General features: G+C 40.6%; 1 protein-coding gene across 3 annotated transcripts in view; it reads right to left on the reverse strand.

Moving 5' to 3' along the window:
* Positions 1 to 25,604, reverse strand: part of nompC (no mechanoreceptor potential C) — a 154,233-nt gene that overhangs the window by 13,081 nt on the left and 115,548 nt on the right. For 2 of the 3 annotated variants that reach the window (XM_067767561.1, XM_067767560.1), the window contains exons 6-12: positions 14,241 to 14,454; positions 13,880 to 14,175; positions 13,516 to 13,818; positions 12,025 to 13,452; positions 11,429 to 11,965; positions 9,500 to 9,706; positions 8,744 to 9,437 (exon numbers count right to left, since the gene is read on the reverse strand). In XM_067767561.1, the coding sequence (XP_067623662.1) occupies positions 8,744 to 9,437; positions 9,500 to 9,706; positions 11,429 to 11,965; positions 12,025 to 13,452; positions 13,516 to 13,818; positions 13,880 to 14,175; positions 14,241 to 14,454 (3,679 nt within the window). Of the gene's footprint in view, positions 1 to 4,344; positions 4,444 to 8,743; positions 9,438 to 9,499; positions 9,707 to 11,428; positions 11,966 to 12,024; positions 13,453 to 13,515; positions 13,819 to 13,879; positions 14,176 to 14,240; positions 14,455 to 25,604 lie in introns of all 3 variants that reach the window. The other variant, XM_067767562.1, reaches the window with a different exon arrangement.

Consider the following 25,604-nt stretch of genomic DNA (forward strand, 5'->3'; position numbering starts at 1 on the left):
GGAAGAGAAAGCAAAAAAAAAACACAAAAAAAAATACAATTAATAAATGTTGCATGCAATACGAACCTGTATGCGTTGATAAGTATCCGACATCATAGCAATGAGCAAGTTAATGAGAACAACCACAGACACAAGCAAATAGATGCCAAATACGAATTTGAATAGAACTTCAGTCCATTCGGGACGTAAATGACGCATTGGATTGATGTCAACGGTTGTTGTTTGTCCAAATACGGCGAAGAACAAACGTTCGAATGCCAAAAATGGCGTCATGGGTCCTTAAGTGCGTTACAGAATTTTTTTTTTTTTCATTTTCGAGTGTTAACGAATTTGATATTTATTTATGGATACATTTTTTTATGATAATTGTTTTAGAATGAAAATAATTGTCAAAATACAATTTTAATTAGTATTTTTATATCATTATTAACAAAATAATTGGCAACACGACAGCGATAATTAGCGTATTTGAACATCGAGTGATTGCAAGGCGTGGCAGCGGTTTTTAAAACTTTTTATTTTAATTGCTGTTAACAGGGTGCACCACGTCTAAAGTAAAGTTTGATTATTTTCGTTTTTTCTTGTGTTTTTTTTTTAGCTACGAGAAGCACACATCTAGATTTCATTGTGGAGAAGCTTTATGTTTTTTTATTCCCATTGAATGTATTTTGCGAATTTATAAATAAAAATAGTTATTAACATGCGAAAATTGATTTCATTTAGTAGACAATATCGTAGAGAAGAAACACAGCTTTATTCATTAGAATCAATGAAGGTAACATAAACGTAAAACAAATAAGAAATTTCCTAAACCTTTCTTGATCTGGCTGTCGAAAACAAGGAAAAAACTGTTTAGCCACACATTAGAGAGCACTAGATATTAGCTTCCTCGCCGGAGCAACGCCTAAACTGCTCTTCATTCTCTTGCCTTGGAAATGCTTGAGCCTAAGTCTGGACCAAGATATTGCGACTGTGTCTTCGGTAGGATGCCATATAGTCAGATTCTCAACTTCGTCTTCAAATACATGTATATCACCATAACACTGACCCAATTACTAGCACATAGGCTGCTAAGTATATTTAGCACTCTAACAAATCAACACAAAGTAAGCTCCTTTAAAATGTAGTAGGCCCCTTAGTATGACATTCCTTTGCTTTCCATAACAATTATAAATAACGCTTACGACGTTTTTCGAGCCGCGCACCTTTGAATCACAAATCAACACAAGAATAAGTGTAATACAGAACGTTAACACATACCCAATTTGTCTTTTCGTAGAAGTAGTGATAACACGATATTATGAAAGTATACCAGTACCTACTTGTAAGCAGCATCGAAAAAAAGTATCGATACGTATTCAGTATCGTACCAAACGTTTTGATACTTACTTATATCGGTATTATTTTGGCATAAGAAGGGTTGAGTGGAAAAATTTCATTACAAGTATGTTGGGCCCAATCACGAGGCAGAGCTTCTCTACCAATTTCGGTTGTGCTCCTCTTGATTTTCCCTACAAATTGGCTGGACGGGACCTACATGTTTTATGCCGACTCCGAACGGCATCTGCAAGGCAGATGAGTTTTCACTGAGAGCTTTTCATGGCAGCAATACACTCGGAGCGCTTGCCAAACACTGCCGAGGGGCGACCCCGCTTAGAAAAATTTTCTTCTAATTGAAAAACCTTATTTCTAAAATTTTGATGTTACTTTGCCCGGCGTGCGAACCCAGAGCATACGGTGTGGCACGCGGAGCACGCTACCATCACACCACGGTGGCCGCCAGACAGCATATCATACGATTATTGCATGTGACCACAGATATAAACCATCAGGTAAGCCAAATTCTTCTAATACATCGATATGGATGACCTCCCCATACTGCCGTTTCAACACTTTGGCTCTGGGATTGTATTCCAGTTGAAAAAGTAGCAACCTTTCCTTGCGTACTATTTTCCTTTGCGAAATATGAAAACACGCTATAATGGATTGCTTCTGGTAAACCAGTTAGGCAAGGCGAGCTTATTTCAGTGATATCCCTCATTTAGCTCACACTGAAAATATTAGCGTTAGCGATATTGCCGTATCCAAATGTATGATCAAATATATTATCTGTCGAACTGAGTCAGCCATGCTAAATTGCTACAGATTTCTGCTCGTTTCCCTCGGAGAAAGTTGCTGCTTCTGCTTTTTAACCTCTGGAAACCAGACTAGACTTATAACTTAGTTAAAGAATTTCCTATAAATATGAGACTTTCAACCCTAAAAAATTGTCCGCATAGTAAATGATTAGGCCCAAATTGCTCAGACACGACTTGAATCTAGATAATGTAGATATTGTTTAACTTATATCTATTCAGACTGAACCCCACTGTATACACAGCATACCTAATCGCTGTTGTTCAGGCGCTAATGTTCTGACAGACGTGCGTTTAAGGCCCGGTTTTTCAGTAGTTGGTTAAGCTAAGCTTAAACTAAGTTTGCTTGTAGTTTAGTCAATTTTAAACTCCAGTGAAACTACTGAGCAGTTTTTCAGTCACAGTTTAACGACGCCTTTGGGGTATGCTTTTTTGTGCGGCAACATTGGTTTTTTTATTATCTAGATAATTTGTAGATACAACAACAGCTGGATTTTGTTTACCCAACAAACGTGAAAAAAGAATTTCTCCAGCGAAATATATATCTAGTTCCGAAGGTGATGTCCAACATCATTATTTAATTATTATTAAACCAGATAGTTCTCCAGCTGATATCCAACATCATTCTTCAATCACTATCCAATCTTTGAGAAATTTTGTAAAATTTAGAGTTCTTGAGTTGATCTCCAATGTTATTTTCATTATCAAACTATTACCCAACCTTTGAGTGATTTTGAGAAATGTACAGTTCTCACATGAGTATTCAACAAATTTCTCCAGTTGATATCCTACATTGGATATCGAGTTGAGATGAAGTTGAAAAAAAATCTCCAAGGTGGTACCACCAAAACCAACAGATCTTTATTGTGAGAAATAAACACCTGGTTGATAGCAGTAATGAGGCTTAATTATACTGTAGCATGGAATCATATATTTTAGTGCAGTTAGAAAACCACAAGTTGGGACATAAATTTTTTCAACTTAAGTAATAGCATTTTTTGCTTTATAAAAAATTTGATCAACTGTTTCGAAATAAATCTTGAGATTTTAGAAGTATGCCTAGTTATCAACATGAGCTCTAATGGTACTCAAGCCCAAATGCTTGTTGCGTATATTCGACGCCATTTAAAACGAACGCAAATAACTGATAAGTTAAACAGAGTTTAACCCTACCAGATTTAGGCGGCCGAAGGCTCAGTTTAAACTTCAGTTAAAGTAGACTGAAGAACTACAGAATAAGTTTAAGCGTAGTTTAGCTGACAATCTAAATTGAATTTGTACTGAAAAACCGGGCCTAAGCCAACGGAAGGCAAGTTAGGTTGCTGTGGCATCGAACAAATGCGCGATCTGAAATGTGATATCATTTATTACTTTAGAAATACCTCAAGACGGTTCAGTAATGATTGTAAAACTCCTTGAATCTGGAGTTATATTGAAAACACTTGATAGCTTGAAATGCTGAAGTTTTCGACCAGACCAGTTTTCGCTCATTTAGTTCTCCGAAAATGAATGAAAATGCAATATTCAATCGCTGCTCATGGAGTATTTCAGGCCCCTTTTGTTGGTTTTAATAGGAAAATTAATGTAAAGTCGGAAATGGCTGCGATCAACGGATACGACCAATTTGTAAAAATATTTTCAATATAAAATAGCACTTAGAAAGTATCGTTAGATATAAATTATTTGAGAGAATTTATAGATAAGAGTGGTGCAAACAGCATTGAAAGAATAACAAAATAAATAAAAACAAGAATAGAAATAAGTTAACAAGAATAGTTAGAATAGATAAATAAAAAAACATATCTTGAGGCATGCATGGATAAACAAATTTAAAACAAAGAGAAGTATTAGGAAATACAACGAAATAAGAATAAAAAAGCATTCCATTAGAGCTCTGTTCGTGTGTAGGAAACCTAAGCAAACATATATTTTAGTGTACACAACATCAAGGATGCACGAGTGGGTATGTGTACTACGAGTATGACCACTCAAAGCTAACGTGCTCCAGATAGCTATAGAGCAAAACAAATTTTTTCTTTTAACTCTCGTGTACGTAACAATAATTGGATATCATAAAATGGAATTCGTTTTCAAAATGGGTATACAAACAAATAATTGTGGACACAACATCGAAGGCAACACATTTAAAAATATATTTATAATTTAATGAATTCACACATTTTTTTCTATGTGAAACGATAAAACTTACGATCGTCTTTATGTTTGCGACGAAATTCGCTCGATAAGCCACGAGTATCGACATAATGCTCAGCAGAGCTAGGGGGTGGACGCGGTGTTGGCATATCATCTGTGTAAGCGCGTTTGGGAATTATAAGAAAAAAACATAAAGATTTATTTTTAAAAATTATTATTTTTTTTTTTATTTTTTTATGCAGCTGTAGGAGCATTCGCAAATATTTGTATGCAAAATAGGACATCTAATACGAGTGGTCTGTAATTGTTCGGCATGCAAGCTACAAATGATATATTGAACTTGAAAGTTACTGCTGTGTAGTAAACCAGTTGATTTTCAAGCCAGATACTTATCCATACAGTTTGATTCTTAAATTTTAAATACATATGTCGAATATTAATACATATATAAAAGAAACGAGAAAAGTGTTTACAATCGAATCAAATAAGGTTAAGATCTCACAGCAATAACAGCAAGGCAAGGAAAGAAATAGAAAAGAGTCACACATACATGTAAACAGCACTCAAAGGCGGCGACGGTATTACTCTTACACATACACAGTAAAAAGGGCGTAGACCACATTACTCATGTATATATGTACATACATATAGCCAAATCCAATATGAGATACAGAAATACGAAATACTATTCGAGACGGATGTCCGGTAAAAGTCTAACCCCTGGCAGAAATAGGCAAGCGAGGCAACTGTGATTAAAAGTACCAACTGGGACTTGTATTGTAGGAAGCTGGGAGAGCTATTGCCTGCGGCACCTATCGTTGGTTCGGACCTGTCCGAATATGAGATAGACGTTCTGGTGGAATACTTTACCTCGGCAAGCAATATCGCCTTTCAACTGTCCTGTTCATTGAAAACTTACAGGGGAAAGGAAAGCCGTTCTGGTGGTCTGATTCTCTTGACGACCTAGGAGCGTCCAGTAGGCGGCTCTTTAACAGAGCCAGGAGGAGTAAATTACCCTCGGACTTGGAGCTCTGTAAGGTGAGTCTGGGGATTTATAAATATGAAATAAGGATAGCCAAGCAAGATTCATGGCGAAGCTTCTGCGAAAACGTAGAAGGCTGCAATGAATCCGCGAGGCTTAGAAAAATACTCTCTAGGAATCCCGCCCCTCGGGGTATCTGAGAGATGATGGTGTTGACTGGTCGATGAGTAGCGAGGAGTCCCTAAAGCTTTTACTGGACAATCATTTTCCCGATGTCCCAGTTGCGCAGGGATCTTTGCCTGCATGTTCGGCGGTCGCTGGGTTTTTCTAAGGTTTTTCAATTAGAAGAACATTTTTCTAAGCGGGGTCGTTCTCGGCAGTGTTTGGCAAGCGCTCCGAGTATATTTCTGCCATGAAAAGCTCTCAGTGAAAACTCATTTACCTTGCAGATGACTTCGGAGGTTATCGCGTCTTACATTTACTTTATTTTATAAGTTCGTTCAAGCCCTATAAGTCTCCAGGCCCGGATGGGATCATTCCAGCGCAAATTTAAAAGTCTTTAGGGATTTCCTGCTGCTGGTTGGCCATCATCTACACTAACTGCCTCAGGTTTAACTATATCCCGAAGCCGTGGGACTCGGTGAGGGTCATCTTCTTTCCGAAGGCCGGCAGAAGCTCTCATGTATCACCTAAGGATTTCAGGCCAATCAGTCTCTCGGCATTTCTTCTTAAGACGTTTGAGTGGTTGACTGACCTGTACCGAAGGGAAAGGATTCCTCGGCGGTTACTGTTGGCTTCACAGCATGCCTACTGTAAGGGCAGATCAGTCAGAGGTAAATTTCTGGATACCCTGCGCGATGTTCTGCAGGGCTACCTGTATACTGTTGCTATGTGGGCTGAATCATGTGGATTGGCGGTCAGCCCGGGAAAAACAGAATTGGTTCTTTTTACAAGGAAATATAAGATACCCGACTTCAGAATTCCCTCGATTGGAGGGGTACCGTTGGTACTTTCTGACAGGGTTAAATATTTGGGGATTGTTCTGGACAGGAAACTGTCTTGGAGACCCAATGTGGAAGATAGGGCCAGTAAGACCGCGGTTGTCTTGTACTGCTGCAGGGGGGCTATCGGAAAGAGATGGGGACTCTCGCCAGCAGTAGTACACTGGCTTTATGAGATGGTGGTTAAACCGATTCTGCTCTATGGGGTGCTGGTCTGGCGGAAAGCAGTGGACACGGCGAGCACCTCCAATATGTTAGTGTCAGTGCAACGGACGGCGCTAATCGGTATCAGTGGCGCTCTGAGAACAACACCTACCTTGGCACTGAATGTCATGCTGAACATACATCCAGTTGATATTGCGAGAAAGGCAGCCGCGCCCGTGATATGGGTTAGGGGCTTTCTGACTTCGGACACTCTAGCCTTCTTACCAGTTTCGACTTTATTCCGGACAGGACGGACTATTGTATGCCGATAACCGCTCCCTATTCAACCTTCATCCCTGCTATTCCCCCGAGGGAGGAGTGAGGAAGAGGAATTATCTAGTGCATGGGACCGGTTAACTTGTTCACGGATGGATCGAAGTTGGATGGAAAGGTTGGGGGGGGGGGGGGGGGGGGGGGTCTTTTGTCAAGAGCTAAATGTAAGCCGAAAGTTTAAGTTGGCTGATCACTGCAGTGTATTCCAAGCGGAAGTTGCTGCGACTAAGGATGCGGTGGATTAAATGCTATCCAGTGCTACTCATTGGGGTTTTGACAGGGCACTGTCCCATCGGTATCCATGCGGTGCGTTTCAATATATTGGAAACTGCATCCTGCTGCAGCTGTATGGAGGATGATGAGGTGGAATCACCAAATCACTTTATGATTGATTGCCCAGTTTTTGCCAGAACTAGGCGAAAGTATTTCGGTCGCGACTCACTAGGATCTCCCGAGGAGCTATCCAAGGTTGAGATCGGTATCATTCGGAACTCTATCGTTGCTACCTAACGATTCTCTAAGTAGTTATATCTACGTCACCGTTATTTTAGTTTATTATATGTGGTATCACAACGGACCTTCATGTTGTCCAAGTGAGCTTCCGCTATCAGGGAAGTTACCACCCAAACCTAACCTATAAACTGCTCATCGGGCAAGGCATCTTAAGTTTCATATAGAGGCGAATGCTAATTGGGGTCTCGTGGGTGCAAAGTTTAACCAACACATATTTAACAGCGCATCCATCAAGAAATTTTATGTTCTAAAATTTTTAAAAAGATGAAATCATCAGCTGGATAAAATATGAATAATTGATTAATTTAACAAGTGATGACGCATAAGATATGAGCTGGTTGTCGAAGAAAATGAAGAAATTTGGGTACGCAGCGTAATTGTCACCAAACGTAGTGGAAGAGGAAGGAAGAGCACAAAGGGAACTATTGTTTTGCGAGGACTATGAGGGCCAATTAGCACTGTCTAAATCGCCGGCTTCCAGGTGTTGAAGAGTAAATTCAAATTCTTACATCTGCATGTTTTGGTGCAGGGAACTATAACGCGGTGGTGAATTATACTGATTTTGCCGGGAAATTCCGTAGCTCTACTTATTGCTAGCTTCAGTATTGTAGGGTCTTTACTATCACAAACTGTTCTAAAGGCACTGCTCATCAAAGCAAAGCAGCAAGCAAGGCCCCTCAAGGTGATCCAATGTAGTTAGATCATCAATTAAACGTTGCGTTCCCTTTGTAGGATAGAACCGATGTAAGTAAGTCCACTGAACTGATCGCTGCAACCTCAGTTAGAAAATAATAAGGATGTGTAACGAATCTATCGATATGACGACATCCTAAGACAAGAAAATGATCCTCGCAGTCCTTAATAAATTAATAGTTTTTGATTTAGTCCACCATACCACGAATAATAATAGTCTACACAGCCTCCAGTGAGACTGAAGGCAGTCACCAACAGGTATTGTATGTGTGTTCTCTTTGTAGATTTTCTTTGCGAATATTAAACAGAAACGTAAATGCTACTGACTGATCGTTTATAATGTTAGATAGCAAAAGGCATTGAATTGACAGCAATCTTAAAGCAGCTTTTGATTGTTTTCTTATGGCGTACGCCACCTACGTCCAGGATATCCCAATAAACAACTACTTTAAATAGATCTCACTGCCATTTATATATAAAAGGGCACCTTCAGTTGCATCCCTCAAGCAGAAAGATGTGATACGACCATTCTTGTTACTATTCCAAGTTTTGCAACGGTCCAACAAGGGATATAAATTTTCAAAAACCAATATTGAAACGAGTCTCAGAGTGGGAGCTAATAATATCATGATAATATCAAAAGATTTTACAAGATCAAGGGATCCGAGAATAGACACAAGAAATTCTACGAGCTCTAAGTAGACACTTTTCTCTGTATAATCAATAAAAAATCAAATATTACATAAAAAACGATTAACACATAAAACACCAAAGAACCACATACTTACCATCACTAAAGTATTTTCGATTCCGACTACGTTTTTCAAAGGCAAGTAAGTCCATTGGTGTCCAATTCTTAAAAGACTGATTTAATGCCACAATATGCATAGAAAAGCCAAATACGAAAATGGCCAATACAGCCAAGAAGCGTGCCAAATCCTTAAGTAAATCGCCAATAATAATCGCCCATGGTCCGAAAAGATGATGAAATGACAAAAAATCCAAAATTTGTACGCAAGCCAGCAAAAAGGCCAACGCAAAACATTGATTACGACAATAGATCATAGTCGGCCAATAAAGTTGCGAAACGAAAACAAATGCAGCCACATGAACGCCCACACCGGCCATGCCCAACAGTAGTACCAACAATTTGATCGATCCCAATCCAGATTTATCAGATGGATTTGTCAGCTCGAACAAAAGTAAACCACTCAACCAAATGAGTAGCCCAATTTCGTACCAGTAGGGGATCAAACTTAAACGTAGTACTGGATAAATTGGCGTTATACCAACAATACTAAACAAAAACATAAGGTATATGTGTGAGGTGAGATAGGACATGAATTTTATAATGGGCACTTTGTTGAATTTATGACCCATCGGAAAGGTGAAACCAATCCAAACTGGTGGGCATATAATGAAGGCGACTAAGAGTATTAGAATTTTCCATGAAGCCCAGGTAAGTGAGCCACGCCAGAGTTCCTATATGAGAGAAAAACACGAAAAGTAAGTAGCTTCAGTTTGTGCAGATGTAGAAAACTTACCTGCAAATAACGTTGCACTACTGTGTGTGCAATAACTTCTTTCTGCTCATTTTCGATCAGTACATCTAGAAATTCAATATTTCTACGATCGGTGGCTTGTAGTATCTTACCCGCCGAATCGGAGCCGGCGGCTAAAGCTAACAACTCCGTGGCCATAGCTTCACATTGTTTACCGGCGGCTACGAGATCTTTGGCACGTTCTTTTTCCTGTTGACAGAAAGGAAGGAAGATAGATCGAAACCTAAGATAATGAGGAGTCCCAGGTAGTTCTACTTTTATTATTATAATATTTGCCCTGTTTAATATCGCTGTCATGTCTATCTCCTGCAGGCTTAATGGAAGTTGCTGGACTTTTTTTTTAAATACTAAAAAAAAATGCTTCGCTCTTGCTTTTTATTTGTTGGTTCCTTGAAACTCTATTGTATGACTCACTTGAAGGTAACTTTCAAAAGTCATGGCGACGTATATATCGGCCTTACTGCATCCATTTTGCCATAACGTTTGATGTGCACATCCATTGTACATATCACAGGAAAATTTGCGAAATAAATGCGAATAATTTTACAGTTGTCAAGCTGGAGGGGTGACATAAGGTTAATGGTCATACAGTCAGTTAGTCTTATGAGGGTTGCTCTTATATCACCCCACCTGTCAATGTGGAAGGCGAGAGCAACAATACGTAGCACCCTGTGTCCTCGTACGTGGCCAATGATAGGTACACACTTCCAACCGTGGGCAAAATTTTCATTAGACAACAGTCAGCAAAACTCTGTCCAAAGAACATCACTACATTAACTTCGTTATGGGGACAGATTAGGATGTGGATAGAATCACCTGAAAAATCACTAAACATACGGCCAACCAAGATATGCGGCTTCCTTTATAAAGGCTGTTTGCTGGATTCCGTCATTGACAGAGAAAAAATAAGAATCAAATCAGCATTCCCTGGAACTTGGTGAGCCTCTAACTCTCTCTGACCTGAAAAGGGTGCATACTACGAGCATTTTCCACAAAGCTGGAAAAAGTTAAAGTAATCTTAACCCAGCAAGGAAGAAGATCACAATAATCCGCTAAAGACTTAAGACTTATAAATCTTACCTCTTCCCTTCTGGAGGTTCTCGAAAGGCTCTTAGACACGGTCGATCCTTAATGTATCCAAGCTTTCCATGGCACAACATGCATTCATTATGGGTCAGGCCTACCCAAACTGTCCTACGTGAGTTCCTACGTTCAATCCATCACTTAAAAATATAGAGAACGCCTTAAACAATACAGAAAACATCGCTGTTACCAACGTCCTAAACAGAGCTAGCATACACAGCGCTCTCTGCTAACGGACGCAATCAGTACTGCAAATAGGGCAATACAAAATAATTTGGGCTCAGTTACAGCTACCTACTACGTGAGCGGAGTAAATCCCTCACCGCTTTTATTGGTCGTCGCACTGAACACGATCTTACTATAAGTCAATACAAATGAAGTGAAGCTAGTAGCATAAGCAAACGACGTCGTAATCACTGTATTAGATCCATTCCCCAAGACTTTAAATGAAAACTTCACGTATGAGCACAAAATAGCGAACCCCTAATACCATCGCATCTCTAGGAGTTTGTTAGAAACAGAAAGTGTTGAGCGCTTCCTTTACCGATGACCTGCCCTGCACAAAGTACGTATGGAATATCATATACAAGTACTTCAGCTAGAGTTAAGCAGAGCCAGAAGCTGTAAAAGACTCTAGCTCATATTTATGTTGGCCAACTGAAGAAATAGAAAATTCTCCGCAAGAGACATCAAACAGACCAATGAACTGTACTGCGTCACAGTGCTTTTAGAGAAATCGAGTGTGAGCAAATGCACCATTTTTTTGCAGAGGGTCCAAAGTGTCTACAAAACTCTTACGCTCTGCCCATTCCCACAGTCTCTACTCACCTTTGTAGATAAGACCATATAAATATTTGACAGTTTGGCTGCGGTATCCACAGGTGCTGGCGACACCAACACGAATTCTTGTATTGGCTTGTTGTTGTGATTTTTAGAGACTACCATCAAATTGTACACAAATCGTTTATCCTCCATCAGACTATACGTATCATGTTCTTTATTCATCAAATAACGCAGCACATCTTTGTGACCTTCCGAAGCGGCAAACCATATCGCAGCACAACCATAGTTTGTCTCCGATTTGGGTGAGGCACCAGCTTCGCATAGCAATTTTACAACTTCCAAGTGACCGGCTTTGGCAGCACAATGTAGTGGGGTCCAACCATTCTTGTCAGTGGCATTTATCTCTGCGCCTTGACCCAACAGAATCTCCACCATCTGTATATGGCCATGCATGGCAGCGATGTGCAGGCCAGTTCTGCCATGACGATCCGTCGATTGAAGCAATTCTGCTGAGCGACTCAGTAGTAAGCCAACCACTGACATGTGACCACCGAAGCAAGCCAAATGAAGAGGATTGTAACCCTGTACAGAAAGTAGTACTGTAAATAAAGATATTGAATACAAACTCTTAGGCGACTTACATTCTCTGTTGTAGCGGCCTCAACTTGCACTCCCGCCGAGTTTAGCAGTAAACGTACAACATTCTCGTTACCCGAGAATGCAGCCAAATGCAATGGCGTCATACCAGACTCTGCGCCCAATTCACCAAATAAACTTTGTCCTGTGGGTGGCTCTGATTTCACCGTAGCCGGCACGTTCGTCAGTAGCTCGCGCACAGTGTCCGCTTGCCCGTAGTAGGCTGCCACATGTAAAGGCGTCAGTCCCAATTTCTTGCTGGTTATCCTCAAAGAATTCGTACTTTTCAACGCTTCCAATACCTGACCATGCCCATTTTGTGCCGCCAAATGCACCGCTGTGAAACCAGCCTTATTCTCATCCGTACATGACGCGCCCGCACGTACCAACGCCTTCACCACGTCCGCATGTCCACCTTCGGCCGCCAGCTGTAGCGGTGTGGCATCAGTCAATTTGTTTCTAGTCGATATCACGCCAGAACGATCGAACTTCATTAGCTCCTCGATCACTTTCACTGAACCCTGCATAGCAGCAATATGCGCACAGGTATTACCATCCTTGCTGGTGGCATTCACCAAAGATGGATGTTGTTGTAGAAACAATTTGGCCACTTCAGAGTAGTTGTTCTGCGCGGCGACATGTATGGGCTTTTGACCCAAATCGTCGGTCGCATCTATATTAGCTCCCAACTCGAGCAGAAGCTGACATACCTCCATCTGACCGCTAGCAGCAGCCAAATGGAGTGGCGTTTGCTTACGTAATGTCAATATATCAATGACAGCATTATGATCCTTGATGAGAAACTTCACTAGATGTGTGAAGCCATTCATCGCAGCTAAATGTAGCGCCGTGCGACCGACGCGCGATTTCGAATTTATAAACGCTTTGTTGGTGAGTAGAGCGTCGCAGACGTGCAGATACCCTCGTTCGGCAGCCAAATGTAAAGCAGAACGGCCCTCAATATCGAATACATCAACTCTGGCATGATTCGCTAAAAGGTTGTTGACCAGCTCCATGTGCCCGCGGTGACAGGCGATTAGCAGGGGCGTCCAACCGACCGATGTTTGACGATTCATAGCTTTCTGTATATCAGTGGGATTCATGTGTGCGATCATTTCCATTAGTACATCATTATTACCAGCCACAGAACAATAATGAAAAGCAGTCTCCAATACGGTTTTTGTTTGTAGCGACACATCGGCGCCATTCTCCAGCAACATGCGGACTATCTCTTTATCGGATTCGGGTATTTTAACTTCTTCTTTGGTAATTTGGCATGTGTAGTGTAGTGCGGTGGCGCCATCGTCGTTAACTGAATTGATGTAGGTGGTAGCTTTGTCGGGACCATGTTTCTCTTTAACCATTTCAATGAGATGACGTACGATTTCGGGATGACATGAACGGCAGGCCATATGTAGTGGTGTCTCACCGGTCTGAAATGGAAGAGTAAAATATTGTTATGCTAGTAGCTATAGTTGTGCTGCAATTCAACTCACATTGGATTTATAAAGTGGATCGCCACCATCTTCGAGGAGTTGTATCAGCGTTGCCAGATTACCATTACGCGCGGCTACATGTACCGGCGTGAGCCCATCATCGGTAGTTAAATTGGGACTAGCTCCGGACTTAAGGAGCATTAAGGCACAACGATCGCCATCCTTAACTCGTGCGGCAATATGCAGCGGGGTTTCGTGCATGGCACCGCCACGGACATGGACATCGGCGCCAAAGCCAAGCAATGTCTCGACGACGGCCGGTTTAGCAGATTCAACAGCAATATGCAGTGCAGTATAGTTTTCCTGTAAGTAGAACAATTTTTTAATTCTACTCAATATCGAGTATGCCTCAAATTGTACTCACATTAGTTGTTACATCCACTTTTTCACCTTTCTGCAGGAGCGTATTTATAATGCCGGTATGGCCGTAAGCGGCCGCGGTGTGAATGCTGCGCGCGCCATTTTTATTTGGCATATGTAGATAGACGCCCTTCTTGAAGAGCATCGTCGCACACTCAGCATGGCCATTCAGTGAAGCGATATGCATCAGCGTACTGCCATCCTTTGTGCGTTCGAAAATGCTCGCCTTGAATTTGTCCGCCAAAATTTCAATGATGTGCGCATGGCCATTCTCAGCGGCTAAATGCATTGGTGTACGATCTAAACGAAGAGAAAAGAGAATTTAGAATTTCATAAACTGAATATCAATTAAATAAGTAAAGCACCTTGATTGTCCGCAATTGACGCGGAAGCTCGCACGCCATAAAAGTACTTAAGTAATGCTTCATCACCTTCGGCGGCGGCTATGTGCAGTGGTGTTTGTCCTTCGCCATTTTGGGTGTCGACATTGGTGCCATAATCGACAAGGATACGTACCATATCGACATCCCGTCGTCTGGCGGCCAAATGTAAGGCCGTATCACCATTAGCCGTTGTTGCCTGCAAAAGAAATAGGAAGCAAACCGAAAAATGTTTTTAGTTAATAGGTCGAAGCAGATAAGAAGTAGGGTTGGTTTGTGGATTTTTAAAATGCATTCATTTCCTTGCGAAGTCAAAGATTTCTTCGGATATAATGCTATCGAAAAAGCTAAACCTGGCAAGGATATGAGGATAATCTGGGTGTTATTCATTGTAAAGAGAAGAAAAGTCAGGAGGTAAGAGGGACTACTTAGTCAATTGTGGCCACTAGGGGATGACCTCCCTTACTATTCTAATAGAGAAAGAGGCTACACAAATGATCTGGGAGCCAAAAACAAGGTTTTGGTAGGCAAAAGTTTACTAATAGGCAGACTACAAACGCAAGCAGAATGCTATTTCAGCTTCCTATAGTCCACAGCCCTTCTGTGGAAACCTTAAGTAAGTGAAAAAGAAAGCAGTTCAGACAACACTGGATTGAATGCACATGGCAAACTCCCAAAAACGAGAGCATCAGTCAAACTCATTAATCTAAGCAGAGAGGACCTACGACCTCGCAATGGGTACTGTACGGCACACTGTAGTCTAGTAAGTCACCGAGCCTGGTTGCAGTTGTTAACGCTATATTCTTTGCTACCAGGTCTACAGTGGAATGTGCAGAATGGCATACAGTGCAGCTGTCGGGGTTGGTTTCAGGGCTCCCGTAATGCTAAGCATTGATAGTCTGCATACCCCCTTTAATTTTTTGAGGTAAGTTGCTTTTTGTGTGGCTTTCCACCAAACAAGAACTCCATAGTATAGGATAGGGCTTACAATCGCTGTAAAAACTCAATGAGAAAGAGAGGGCGATAAGCCCCACGTACCCCCCAGCATTCTTTTACATGCATAAAGTGCCGTTGAAGCCTTCTTCACCCTCCCCTCCATGTTGAGCTTCCACGACAGTTTACTGTCTAGGATGATTCCTAAATACTTTATGCAAGGTTTCTCCTGTAGGGGCACCCCTCCTAACTTAGGCCTGATCCAATTTGGGACCTTGTACCTCTTTGTAAACAAGACCATACTCGTCTTATCCGCGTTGGCTTTAAACCCGACATTTGATGCCCAGGTATGAATATCCCGAAGTTCCCGATCCATCAAAGAGCTAATCCTTGGAAGGCACTTTCCATTTATGACAATTGCAACGTCATCCGCGTAAGCCGCAAGTTTTACGGGTTCCTCATCAAATCGCCTGAGCAGTTGGTTGATGACCAGCGTCCACAGCAGAGGTGATAGCACCCCTCCCTGTGGCGTTCCCCTTTCCACTGATTTCGTGGCCTCGTACAATCCCCATTGTGATGTAATCTTCCTGAAATTTACAAGCAGCCGATCCATCTGGTTAAGGCTGGGTGTACTTTAATGTAATTAAGACCATCCATAATCGCCCATTTAGAGACATTACTGAAAGCCCCGACAGACTCCTAGAGCATATTCCTTATATTTCAGGGCTTTCTCTATGCTTACTACCACCCTATGCATTGCGGTGTCTAACGACTTGCCTTTGGTGTCCGCATGTTGTGTTGTGGAGAGCAGATTTTCATCCACGTTGGACTTTATGTACACATATATCAGCCTCTTAAAGGTTTTGAGCAGAAATGATGTTATCTACTGGGTCTATAATCTTTGGCTTACACGTGACCGATCTTTCCCGCCTTTGGTAGGAAGGCTACATGAGCAGTTCTCCAAGAGTGCGGTACATGATTCAGTCTTATGCACCCATCGAATATTATTTTAAGCCATTCCACGACCGCCCCACTTGAGACTTGTAGCATGGCCGGGAATATACCATCTGGGCTCGGCGGTTTAAACTTAGAAAACGTCTTCACTGCCCACTCGATCTGTGTATCGGTCACCAAGCCCGGCACTACCCGCTCCGTGATCGAAGTGTGAGTGCTGTCTGCTGGCTCTTCTAAACCATCTCCCGATGGGAAATGTGTATCGAAAAGCACCTAAAGGGATTCCTCACTATTACGTGACCATTCCCCGTTCTCTTTCTTTATTAGTCCCTGGACTATATTTCCCATTGCTAGGACTTTTCTTAACCGTGCTGTTTCGCTGGAGCACTCTATGTCCGTACAGAAACATTTCCATGATATTCTCTTCGCCCTGGAAATTTCACGCTTGTTGATCCCCAGTAGATCGCTGTACTCGTCCCGACACGCTTCGCTTTCCGCGGTCTTTGCTAGCTTAAACATTTCTTTTACCTGTTGAAGTATTAGAAATTAAAAGACGTTGCACGTTTGATGGTGCGACATTAACTCTCTTCTTTATTAAATAAATTCTTGTCTTTTATAGTAATTGACTTAACCTATACATTCATAAATATCTTAATACTAATAACTAAAAATAAGTACATAGGAAATGGAGTATGCATACATGTACGTTTGTATACAGTCTTTGTATACATGTAGTTTTGTATGCATGGCTCCATACATGTAGGTTTGTACATGTTGTTTAGCAACGTCAGCAGATCAATTTGAGTGTTTTGGTATTTTCCCACAATGGGTTGTATGTTTGTATGTATACTCAAAATTTATTAGCTGTGAATGGATATGGGTCTCATATTCGGCATTCCATTGATGTTGGTTAACCGTCTGGGTTAGTTCAATAATTTATGTTGGACAATATTGTAATATGATTATTACTAAAATATATTTGGAGTTTATGATGAGTATTATTGCAAGTGTGTTACAGTGGGTATGAAGCATAATGCTACATTACAGTAGGTATGACGTATAATGCTACACCATCCGCCTTAGAAAAAAGAGTGTTATATAATTGTTTTGTGAATAATTGTATAAGACTCTTTGTCATATTTTCAATGATTTTGATATTTTATTGTTACTTGATATTGTAGTGAAAGAGTTTGTTTGATTTGTTTTCGATTTGCTGACCTTGCTATTTTTATTGTTATATTTTAGTGCATATCCTCTTTTTTTTCAAAAACGTTTACATTTTTCATATATATTTTTTTTTGTATAGTTCTTTTTTCAAAAAAAAATTTTTGAGTTTTTACATATAGAGAATTTTTTAATTTGTTTTTGCATAGCCGGTCTTTAAGAGCGTCGACTCACTTAAAAACCGGCATGTTTTTACAAATTGAGTAAATTGGAATGATTCTTTACTTTAAGTTACGAATGTATGGACTACTATATCCTTATCTTTATTGTTCCTATTATTATTTTCTAAATTATTTTTATAGTTTCTACTATTATTTATGAACTTATGCAAAATATTTTCCTATCGAATTTTTTCTATGTAAATAAGTTATTGAATAATTTTTATTATTTATCTACCTAGGGTTAGAGAAAAAGGAATTTTGCTATTAATAGTTTCTAATCTATTGGGGCTAATGTGGAATACTTTCCTAATGTAAAAATATGACCTTATGAAACCTAGGCAATAAATGAATGTATTTATTTTATTTTATTAAACTAATTCCGCATATTATTCAAGGAAAAGATTTATTTTTTTTTCGCTTGCCATTTTTCATTAATAATAAGGTAAATCTGTAATAATTGCATAAAAAATAGAGGGGTTGCTGATGGAAGAGCGGGCAGTTATGTGTTGGTAGTGGCTCCATTAATGGATAAGTGGAAGGTACAGTGGGTGCAAAAAAAAATGTTCTTTTTTTTTTCATAATTTCATATTTTCCAGCTATTTCTTTGATCTTATTTGTCATGCGATTTCTGCGGCGGCCACCAAGACAGAATCGTCATGACTTTTATGAAGAATTTATTTTTATACCGGGATTTGTCACTTTCACAACCTTTTTGGGTTTGTGCTATTGTTTGATCTTAGAGAATTTGGGTACCTACTTTTATTATTTTAAATTTGCCTACTCGAGTAAATAACCAATTTTCCACCAATTTGTCCCTTAGGACAATTGTGATTTTCTTATAAATACCAAGTCCTAGATTGGCTGCATTTGTACAACATGTGTGCAGCCTGATAAGTAATTGTCCTAAGTCAATTTTATCATCCACAATCAGGTTTCTTGTATTTCCTACGCTACCATTTTTCTATCCTAAGATGAAAACGAGCGCGACATGTCTTATTGCAAATTTGTATAGCGCTTCACTTATATTTTTATAGGTTCTCTTTGTGACTATTCTTCATCATTTTTTTTTTGTTGTTATGGGCTGGTTTTAATAGTTTCTTAGTTTTTGCCTATTTCCACTGTCCTAAAATTTCCTATTGCTTCATGACCATTTTTGTCAGGAACCATAAAAGTAGTTATGCGAAAAATTTTTTTTTTGATTTGCTGTTCACTTTAGGCAATGTTGCTTTTACTGTCGATTGTGACATTTTTAGGTTTACTATTTGCGATTTATTTGAATTTATCGCTCTTCTTCTGCTTTGGTTTGGTATTGGTAATGGGTTAGATACGAGTTGTGGTGGGTTTTACCTGCCTAAGTTTGTGCTTTACATAGTTTTTGAGCATCATAGCTATTGTGATGATCAATAGCATGAATACACAACCTATAATTGCTAACCAAACATCTGGGATGTTCGGAGTACTTTCTGTATCTACCCTAGTTAATGGCTCATACTTGATTATTTTATTATCTCTTATTTCAGAGCTTTCTTTTCCTACTTCGTAGCCAGCTATGGCTACCATAATACCTTGGGCTATTTTTGTCCACCAAGGCATTTTGAGATTTTCCTCTACTTTTATGAGAGTTGAACTAAATTGAATTTTTAATAAAATTTTTTTTGATGCTACTTAGCATTTGGCATTGTTGGGGAACACTTTCCTCATCATTCGCATTATTTCTTCTTCTGTGGTAGTGGGATTTATAATGTCCTCAATTGTGGGTTCCCTTTCCTTACCTATTATCTTCCACAATTTCTTTAAACCCTCTAGTTCTTTGGGTAGGTCCCTAGTGTGTCGGGTATTTTCGTCCCACCAATAGAGAGGAAGATCTGAGGAGTTTCTTCGCATTTTAGTAGTTATGGTAATATTTAAAAATGTTCTATGGGCTTTCTTTAGAGGATAGGTGGACTGTCTGAAGTTGATTTACTATTTTACAGAGGTCTCCTAAACACTCCAATTTACTTGATTTTTTTTTGTTTTTTATAAAAGTTTAATTTAGGATTTTTAGCATTTTAGCTTTTTTTTTTTTGAATAAGAAATTTTTACTTTTTTTTTTTTCAATAAGTAGTTTTAATTTTCCTCCTAATTTAAATTTTAACAATTTAGATTTTTATACTATCAATTTTTTTTTCGAGGTCCAAAGAAGTTATTCGTACATACTTTTGTTTTAGTTTAAATTTATGTTGGACAATATTGTAATATGATTATTACTAAAACATATTTGGAGTTTATGATGAGTATTATTGCAAATGTGTTACAGTGGGTATGAAGCATAATGCTACATTACAGTGGGTATGACGTATAATGCTACACTGTCTTCTTAGAAGACTCAGCTCATTGCTCCATTGCTTTGCTTTTCCTCTAAATCTTCTTAGAAGGGAAGCTTTGTTATACGCAGTCATAAGCGTCCTAGTTAGGAATTCATTAGACTCCTCCTTCTACATTGGCAACCTCTTTGGGTAGTCCTAGTTTCGTTTCTACCTGTTTCTGGAATTTAGTCCAGTTTGTTGACCTAGGGTTTCTAAAGGTTCCTCCTGTCTCTACCCTCTTTAGGGGGATGCTGAAACTGATATACGCATGGTCGCAGAAGGATGGTCTATCAAGAACCATCCAATCATACTTTGATATATTACGTTCAGAGCTCAGTGTAATATCCAAAACATTGCTGGATGTTGGACCAATGTATGTAGGGACATTTCCCCTGTTGGCTATCTGCAAAATGGTTTTCAGGATGTAACAAAATAGAGATTGGCCTCTCTCGTTCGTATCTGATCCTCCCTACGCATTGTGGTGCGCATTTGCATCCGCGCCTATGACCAACCGCCCTTTGCGCCCTTCGTCCTGTACTAGCCTCTTGCACTCCATCGGTGGAACCTCCGCAGCATGGACCATGTAGCAGGATGCCAGGATTAGTGCCTGCTTATTACTTTGCTGAACGGCCACCACTACGAGGTCCTCAGTAGTGTAATTAGGCAGCATATATGAATGCAGCTGTTTCCTTACCATTACTACAGCTCGCACCCGTCCTTACGTTTGCGCATAGTAAACGCCAAATCCACGGGCGCTAAGTCCAGAAACCTTTCGTCCCGATGAGAGCTACGGTTTTTGGATCAGCGCCACGTCAAACGAACCCTCCTCAAGGGTTAGGAGCAGTTCGCTCGACGCCACTTTACTGTGTTGGAGGTTTATCTGTAGGACTCGGAGCACCATTGGGCTCTTTGTCCCCTTACAGCACCTTCGTCGTGACGTCGTCGTCCTCCCCCCGCCCTTTTGGTTTAGAGTGTTCGAAGCCCCCTTCAGCCTCTTGTAACTGTTGTGCCGGGTGTTCCTCTGTGCGACTCACAGCACCATCTGGCTGTTGGTCCTCTTCTAAGACCTTCGTGGTAACGTCGGCTACCTCTACCTGTCTTGTATCCTTTAGGCTTTTGAGGTCCTTTTCGACTTCGCCCACTTCCAGCGTGTTAGGAGTTTTATCCTCGGGACTTTTTTCCTGAGTCGCATATAAATTTTGCCTGTACCAAAGGCCATTTTTCCAAGCTGCGTGTACAATATATCCTCCGCCTGCTTGTTTATTTGGAAGATGTAGAACTGACCTTCCTCCATAGGCCGCGATACAATAAGTACCTTCCAATCCTGTGTCGGTATGTTCGGATTCTGATTCTGCAGAAGTTGCAGTGTATCCTCCGACTTCATCACGCTTGGTATCCATACCTTAACTTTTGGTACCGTGGGGATTTACGCTTTATCCACCACCTCAAATCGCGCGTTCGTGCCTTGCCTTTGGAGTTTTGGAACCACTTCCTCCAGCCACCGCAAGCGCGCGATGTTGTCGCACGCTATCATCTTCATCCCATTATACCATCCCCCCGAATCAAAGGTTGGAAGGGGCTTACTTGGTTGTTCCCGCATCATCTTAAGCATTAAGCTAATAAGTCCTCTTACAGATCTCCACCTTTCAGTAGTCGTCTGTCCGAAAGGACTGCTACGATCAATCAGCGCCACAGTCAGTGACTGCTTTGCCACATCAATCATCATCTCGGGAAAAGCCGGAGTCTTAGTGTTAACTCCCTTTGGCACCTCCGAGAAAGCCGGAGTCTTAGCTTTAACTTCCTTTAGCACCTCCGAGAAAGCCGGAGTCTTGGCGTTATCTCGCTTTGGCTTATCTCCTACTTCCGTAGTTGGCACTTCCCACTGACTCGCAGCTTTCGAGGTAGTTCCTATCTCGCTATTGGGGCCCATCTGTCTTACAGCTTTGGGCATACTTGACTTGTCTATGCGACTACCCTGCCTCGCGGCTCTGGGACTGGGTCCTTTCTGCCTCTTGAAAGTAGGCTTGTTGCCTTCCGCCGAACGTTGCCTCTTCATTCTGCCATTCGACGCTTCTTCCTCCTCGTACCGGTTGCAGAACCGAGGGTTTCTAGCAGCAACCATTACAAGCGCTCGATCTCCAGTTCTGTTGGGTCGACCACTGCTCCCAGGCGTTGGACAATTCTTAGTGCTGCACGGTACTGCGAGAGAGCTCTTTTACTTCCTCTGCTCCGTACCCTTCTCTACTCTTCTACTCCGTTTTCATTTGTGTGCTTTTCCAGCACGGAGTTCATAGTATCAGCATTACTCTCGTTCCCCGAGTCCGACGCATCGCTTAGTGCGTATTCGTCATCCTTGGCTTGCGACTCAGTCCTCCTCTTATCATCCTCCTTATTACAATTTGGTAATGAGCCGTTCATCTTGGTCGCACGACCATCTGGCCGACAAGGCGGGCTCAGCGGTCCAGTATTATATACGGGGAAAGAACCGTCAGCCACAGCAGCGCCCCTTACTGTGGTAAGGCCATCAATACTTCCCGAGGTGGCCCGGTATCGGGAAGGCTCCGTTCGAATACAGCCGAATTTATCTCCTGGCTGCAAATCTTCCAATAGGTACGGTCCGCATAACACCCTGGATTAGGGGATGGCAGTTCTTAGTCACCGACATCCCGCCGCCCTCCTATGAGGCGAAACGGCGTAGATGCCTGTCCTAAGCAGCTCCGCCTCATAGTCGGGCGCTATGGAGATCGGCTAAGCCCTCACACCAACGACAAGGTACCTACCCTAGTGAGGGTTTAAACGAGCAATTCTTGTATATTTGTATGTTTGTATAGCCGAACTATCTCGGGAACGGCTCAACCGATTTAAATGAAATTTGGCACAGAGGTAATGTATCACCTTCTAAAACTTTCTACCTAGGTGTTGCCACTCACAAAGTTGCCACCTATTCGAAATTTAAAAAAAATTGTATGAGGTATGCCGATATGGGTATCAAACGAAAGGTATTTCACTGCGCATTACAATTGGGACATTTTTGAGTAGGGTTGCCATTTAGGGTTGCCACCTATTCGAAATTAAAAAAAGTGCAAGAGATATGGCGTTACGGGTATCAAACGAAAGGTATTTCACTCCGTATTACCATAGGGACATTTTTGAGTAGGGTTGCCATTTAGGGTTTCCACCTATTCGAAATTTAAAAAAATGTATGAGATATGCCGATATGGGTATAAAACGAAAGGTATTTCACTCCGCATTACAATAGGGACATTTTTGAATAGGGTTACCATTTCGGGTTGCCACCTATTCGAAATTTAAAAAAAATTGCATAAGATATTGACGATATGGGTATCAAGCTAAAGGTATTTCACTCCGCATTACAATAGGGACATTTTTGAGTAGGGTTGTCATTTAGGGTTGGGGTAGTTAGACGAAATAGTACTCTACTTACTCATATTCTATTAAAGCTTTAAAGGAGAACATTAAAGTTAAAAATCTTCGTAAAAAAATCGTACACATGATTCGACTTAATTTTCTTAATTTCTTACCAACAGATGGCGCTTAGGGAAGTAAGTTGACATTAAATTAAAATAACTGATAGTTGTCATTCGCGAAATTTACAAGTTTTTTGAATGTAATAAAATTGTGAGACTTTCATAGTGTGTAACTATAAAAATGTTTTAAATCAATAATTCGGCGCATGAAGATACTCGACCTAAATAACTTAGTTCTCGAATTCACGAGTTGTCATAACAATCCCTTATACTATAGGCTGGAATTACCATTTCAAATTTTTCATTTCAGTTCATTTTGCGGTTATTGTTTGATATGTTTTTGAAATGTATTTTTAAGGAAATCAAATATTGGTAAGTAAAAATATATAATATATGTAGATATAAAAAAAGTAGAGTTTGATTAATGATGACATGTAGAACAAAGTATATTATGCGGCATACTCGAAGATTGCCGGGCAAAGGTCGATCGCCCAGGCACTAAGATGTGTAATGGAAAAAAGCGTGATTACCAAGTATTTGTGAAGTTCGATGTGTAAACGTACAGGTGTAAGTCTAGAAAACTTAGGCTTCTTAGCCAATGAGAGCTCGCCCTGGAGGTAAACCACAACAGAGACAACTTTACCAGGAAGAATTAGTTTTGGGATTTATAAAATGAGCTTTCTGAGCTTCTTATCTGTAACAATCGGTACCAGCAAGCTATTATCGACGGTGTATTATTATCCGCGAGTTATCGGTTTTCTATCGGCTTGTTATAGTTGCGTTACAAACGTCCAATCGATTTTATAGCTAATTTTTATCGGTATCTGGTTCATAGCAAACCAATAAGTTGTCGGTAATAAATCGATGACATGCTGAAAAAAATTGGTAATAGTCCGAAAAGAAATTGTTAACGTTTTGATAGCAGATCTATAAGTTTCCATTAAAAGTAGATAACTTTTCAATAACATATCGATAACGTTTCGATAAATATCCGATATCTTTCGAGAATAATTTTTTTGCTTCTCAATACGATATCGAATAATTTTCGTTATATAAACCCTCCAAGAAAAATATATCAACAATTTTCTAAGAGTAATACTAGATAGTAAATTGTCGAGGAAACTCCATGTGAAAGAGAGAGCGAAGAAAGCCTCCATGGCACTCTATGCATGCAAGAGGATGCTAGGATGCATGTGGGGCCTATCACCCAATCTCTCTCGTTGGGAATTTACGGTAATTGTGAAACCCATACTAAATGTACGTATACCAAAACCTTGGGGGGGGGGGTTATACCGATTATCAATGATTGGCATAACGTAAGCCCTAAAAACTACCCCGAAAGCAACTTTGCATGCCGTTGGATATATGCCGAGGGCAGACCTAATGGCCAAAAATATCACGTCAGCAACTACAACGAAGGTTGAGGCCTCGGGGTAGCTTGAGTGCAGGCCGTATGGCCATAGCATCTAATATCAAGCAAACGGAATATATGGTCTCGTGACTGAGCTTCGAAATAGATTTTGCCGTTCCAATTGAACCACAGGGCTGGTGTCAAAGTGCAGAAATGGAAGAACATACTATGCACGTGTATACCGACGGTTCTTAGTTAACGGAAGGGGTCGAGTCTGCTGTTTACGGTGTCGATCCAGAAATAAGTAGATCCTACAGGCTGTCTGATTATTTTAGCGTCTTTCAGGCGGAAATTATAGCTTTGAAGAAAGCAGAAAAAATTGCAGCAAGCATGCTTAAGCTGCAGTGGCGTCTAAACATATATTGATAGTCAGGCAGCGATCAAGGCAATAATTTCACACAGCACCTCATCAAGAAGTGTTCTGGAATGCATAGAAGCATTGGAAAAACTTTGCTCAGCCGGCCCATACATATGTACTGGTTTCCCGGTCATAAAGCAATAGAAGGTAACGAAAAGGTGGGTGCAGCACTCGCTGACTCTACGGTCTCAAAAAGAGACAGGAGTTCTGTTCGAAACCAAGGTGATTCGCTGCAATTGTTAAAAAGCTTAACAATCTTCAACTCAAATCAGGTACTCTCCATTTCAAAGTGTACAATTTTGCGTGACTTTTCACCTCATTTAACCGCATAAAAGAAAATTGAAAGCAACACAAAGTAAAAGAAGTAACACCTTCGCATAGAAATTAGTTCACGGAAAACTCCGCGTATGAGGGATAACAAATGTATGCATATTAGAGCAGGTCAAATTATATGGATGGATTTTTTTCATCAGGA

Source organism: Eurosta solidaginis, chromosome 2, assembly GCF_040869045.1.
Source record: "Eurosta solidaginis isolate ZX-2024a chromosome 2, ASM4086904v1, whole genome shotgun sequence".
In the NCBI taxonomy this organism is placed as follows: domain Eukaryota; kingdom Metazoa; phylum Arthropoda; class Insecta; order Diptera; family Tephritidae; genus Eurosta; species Eurosta solidaginis.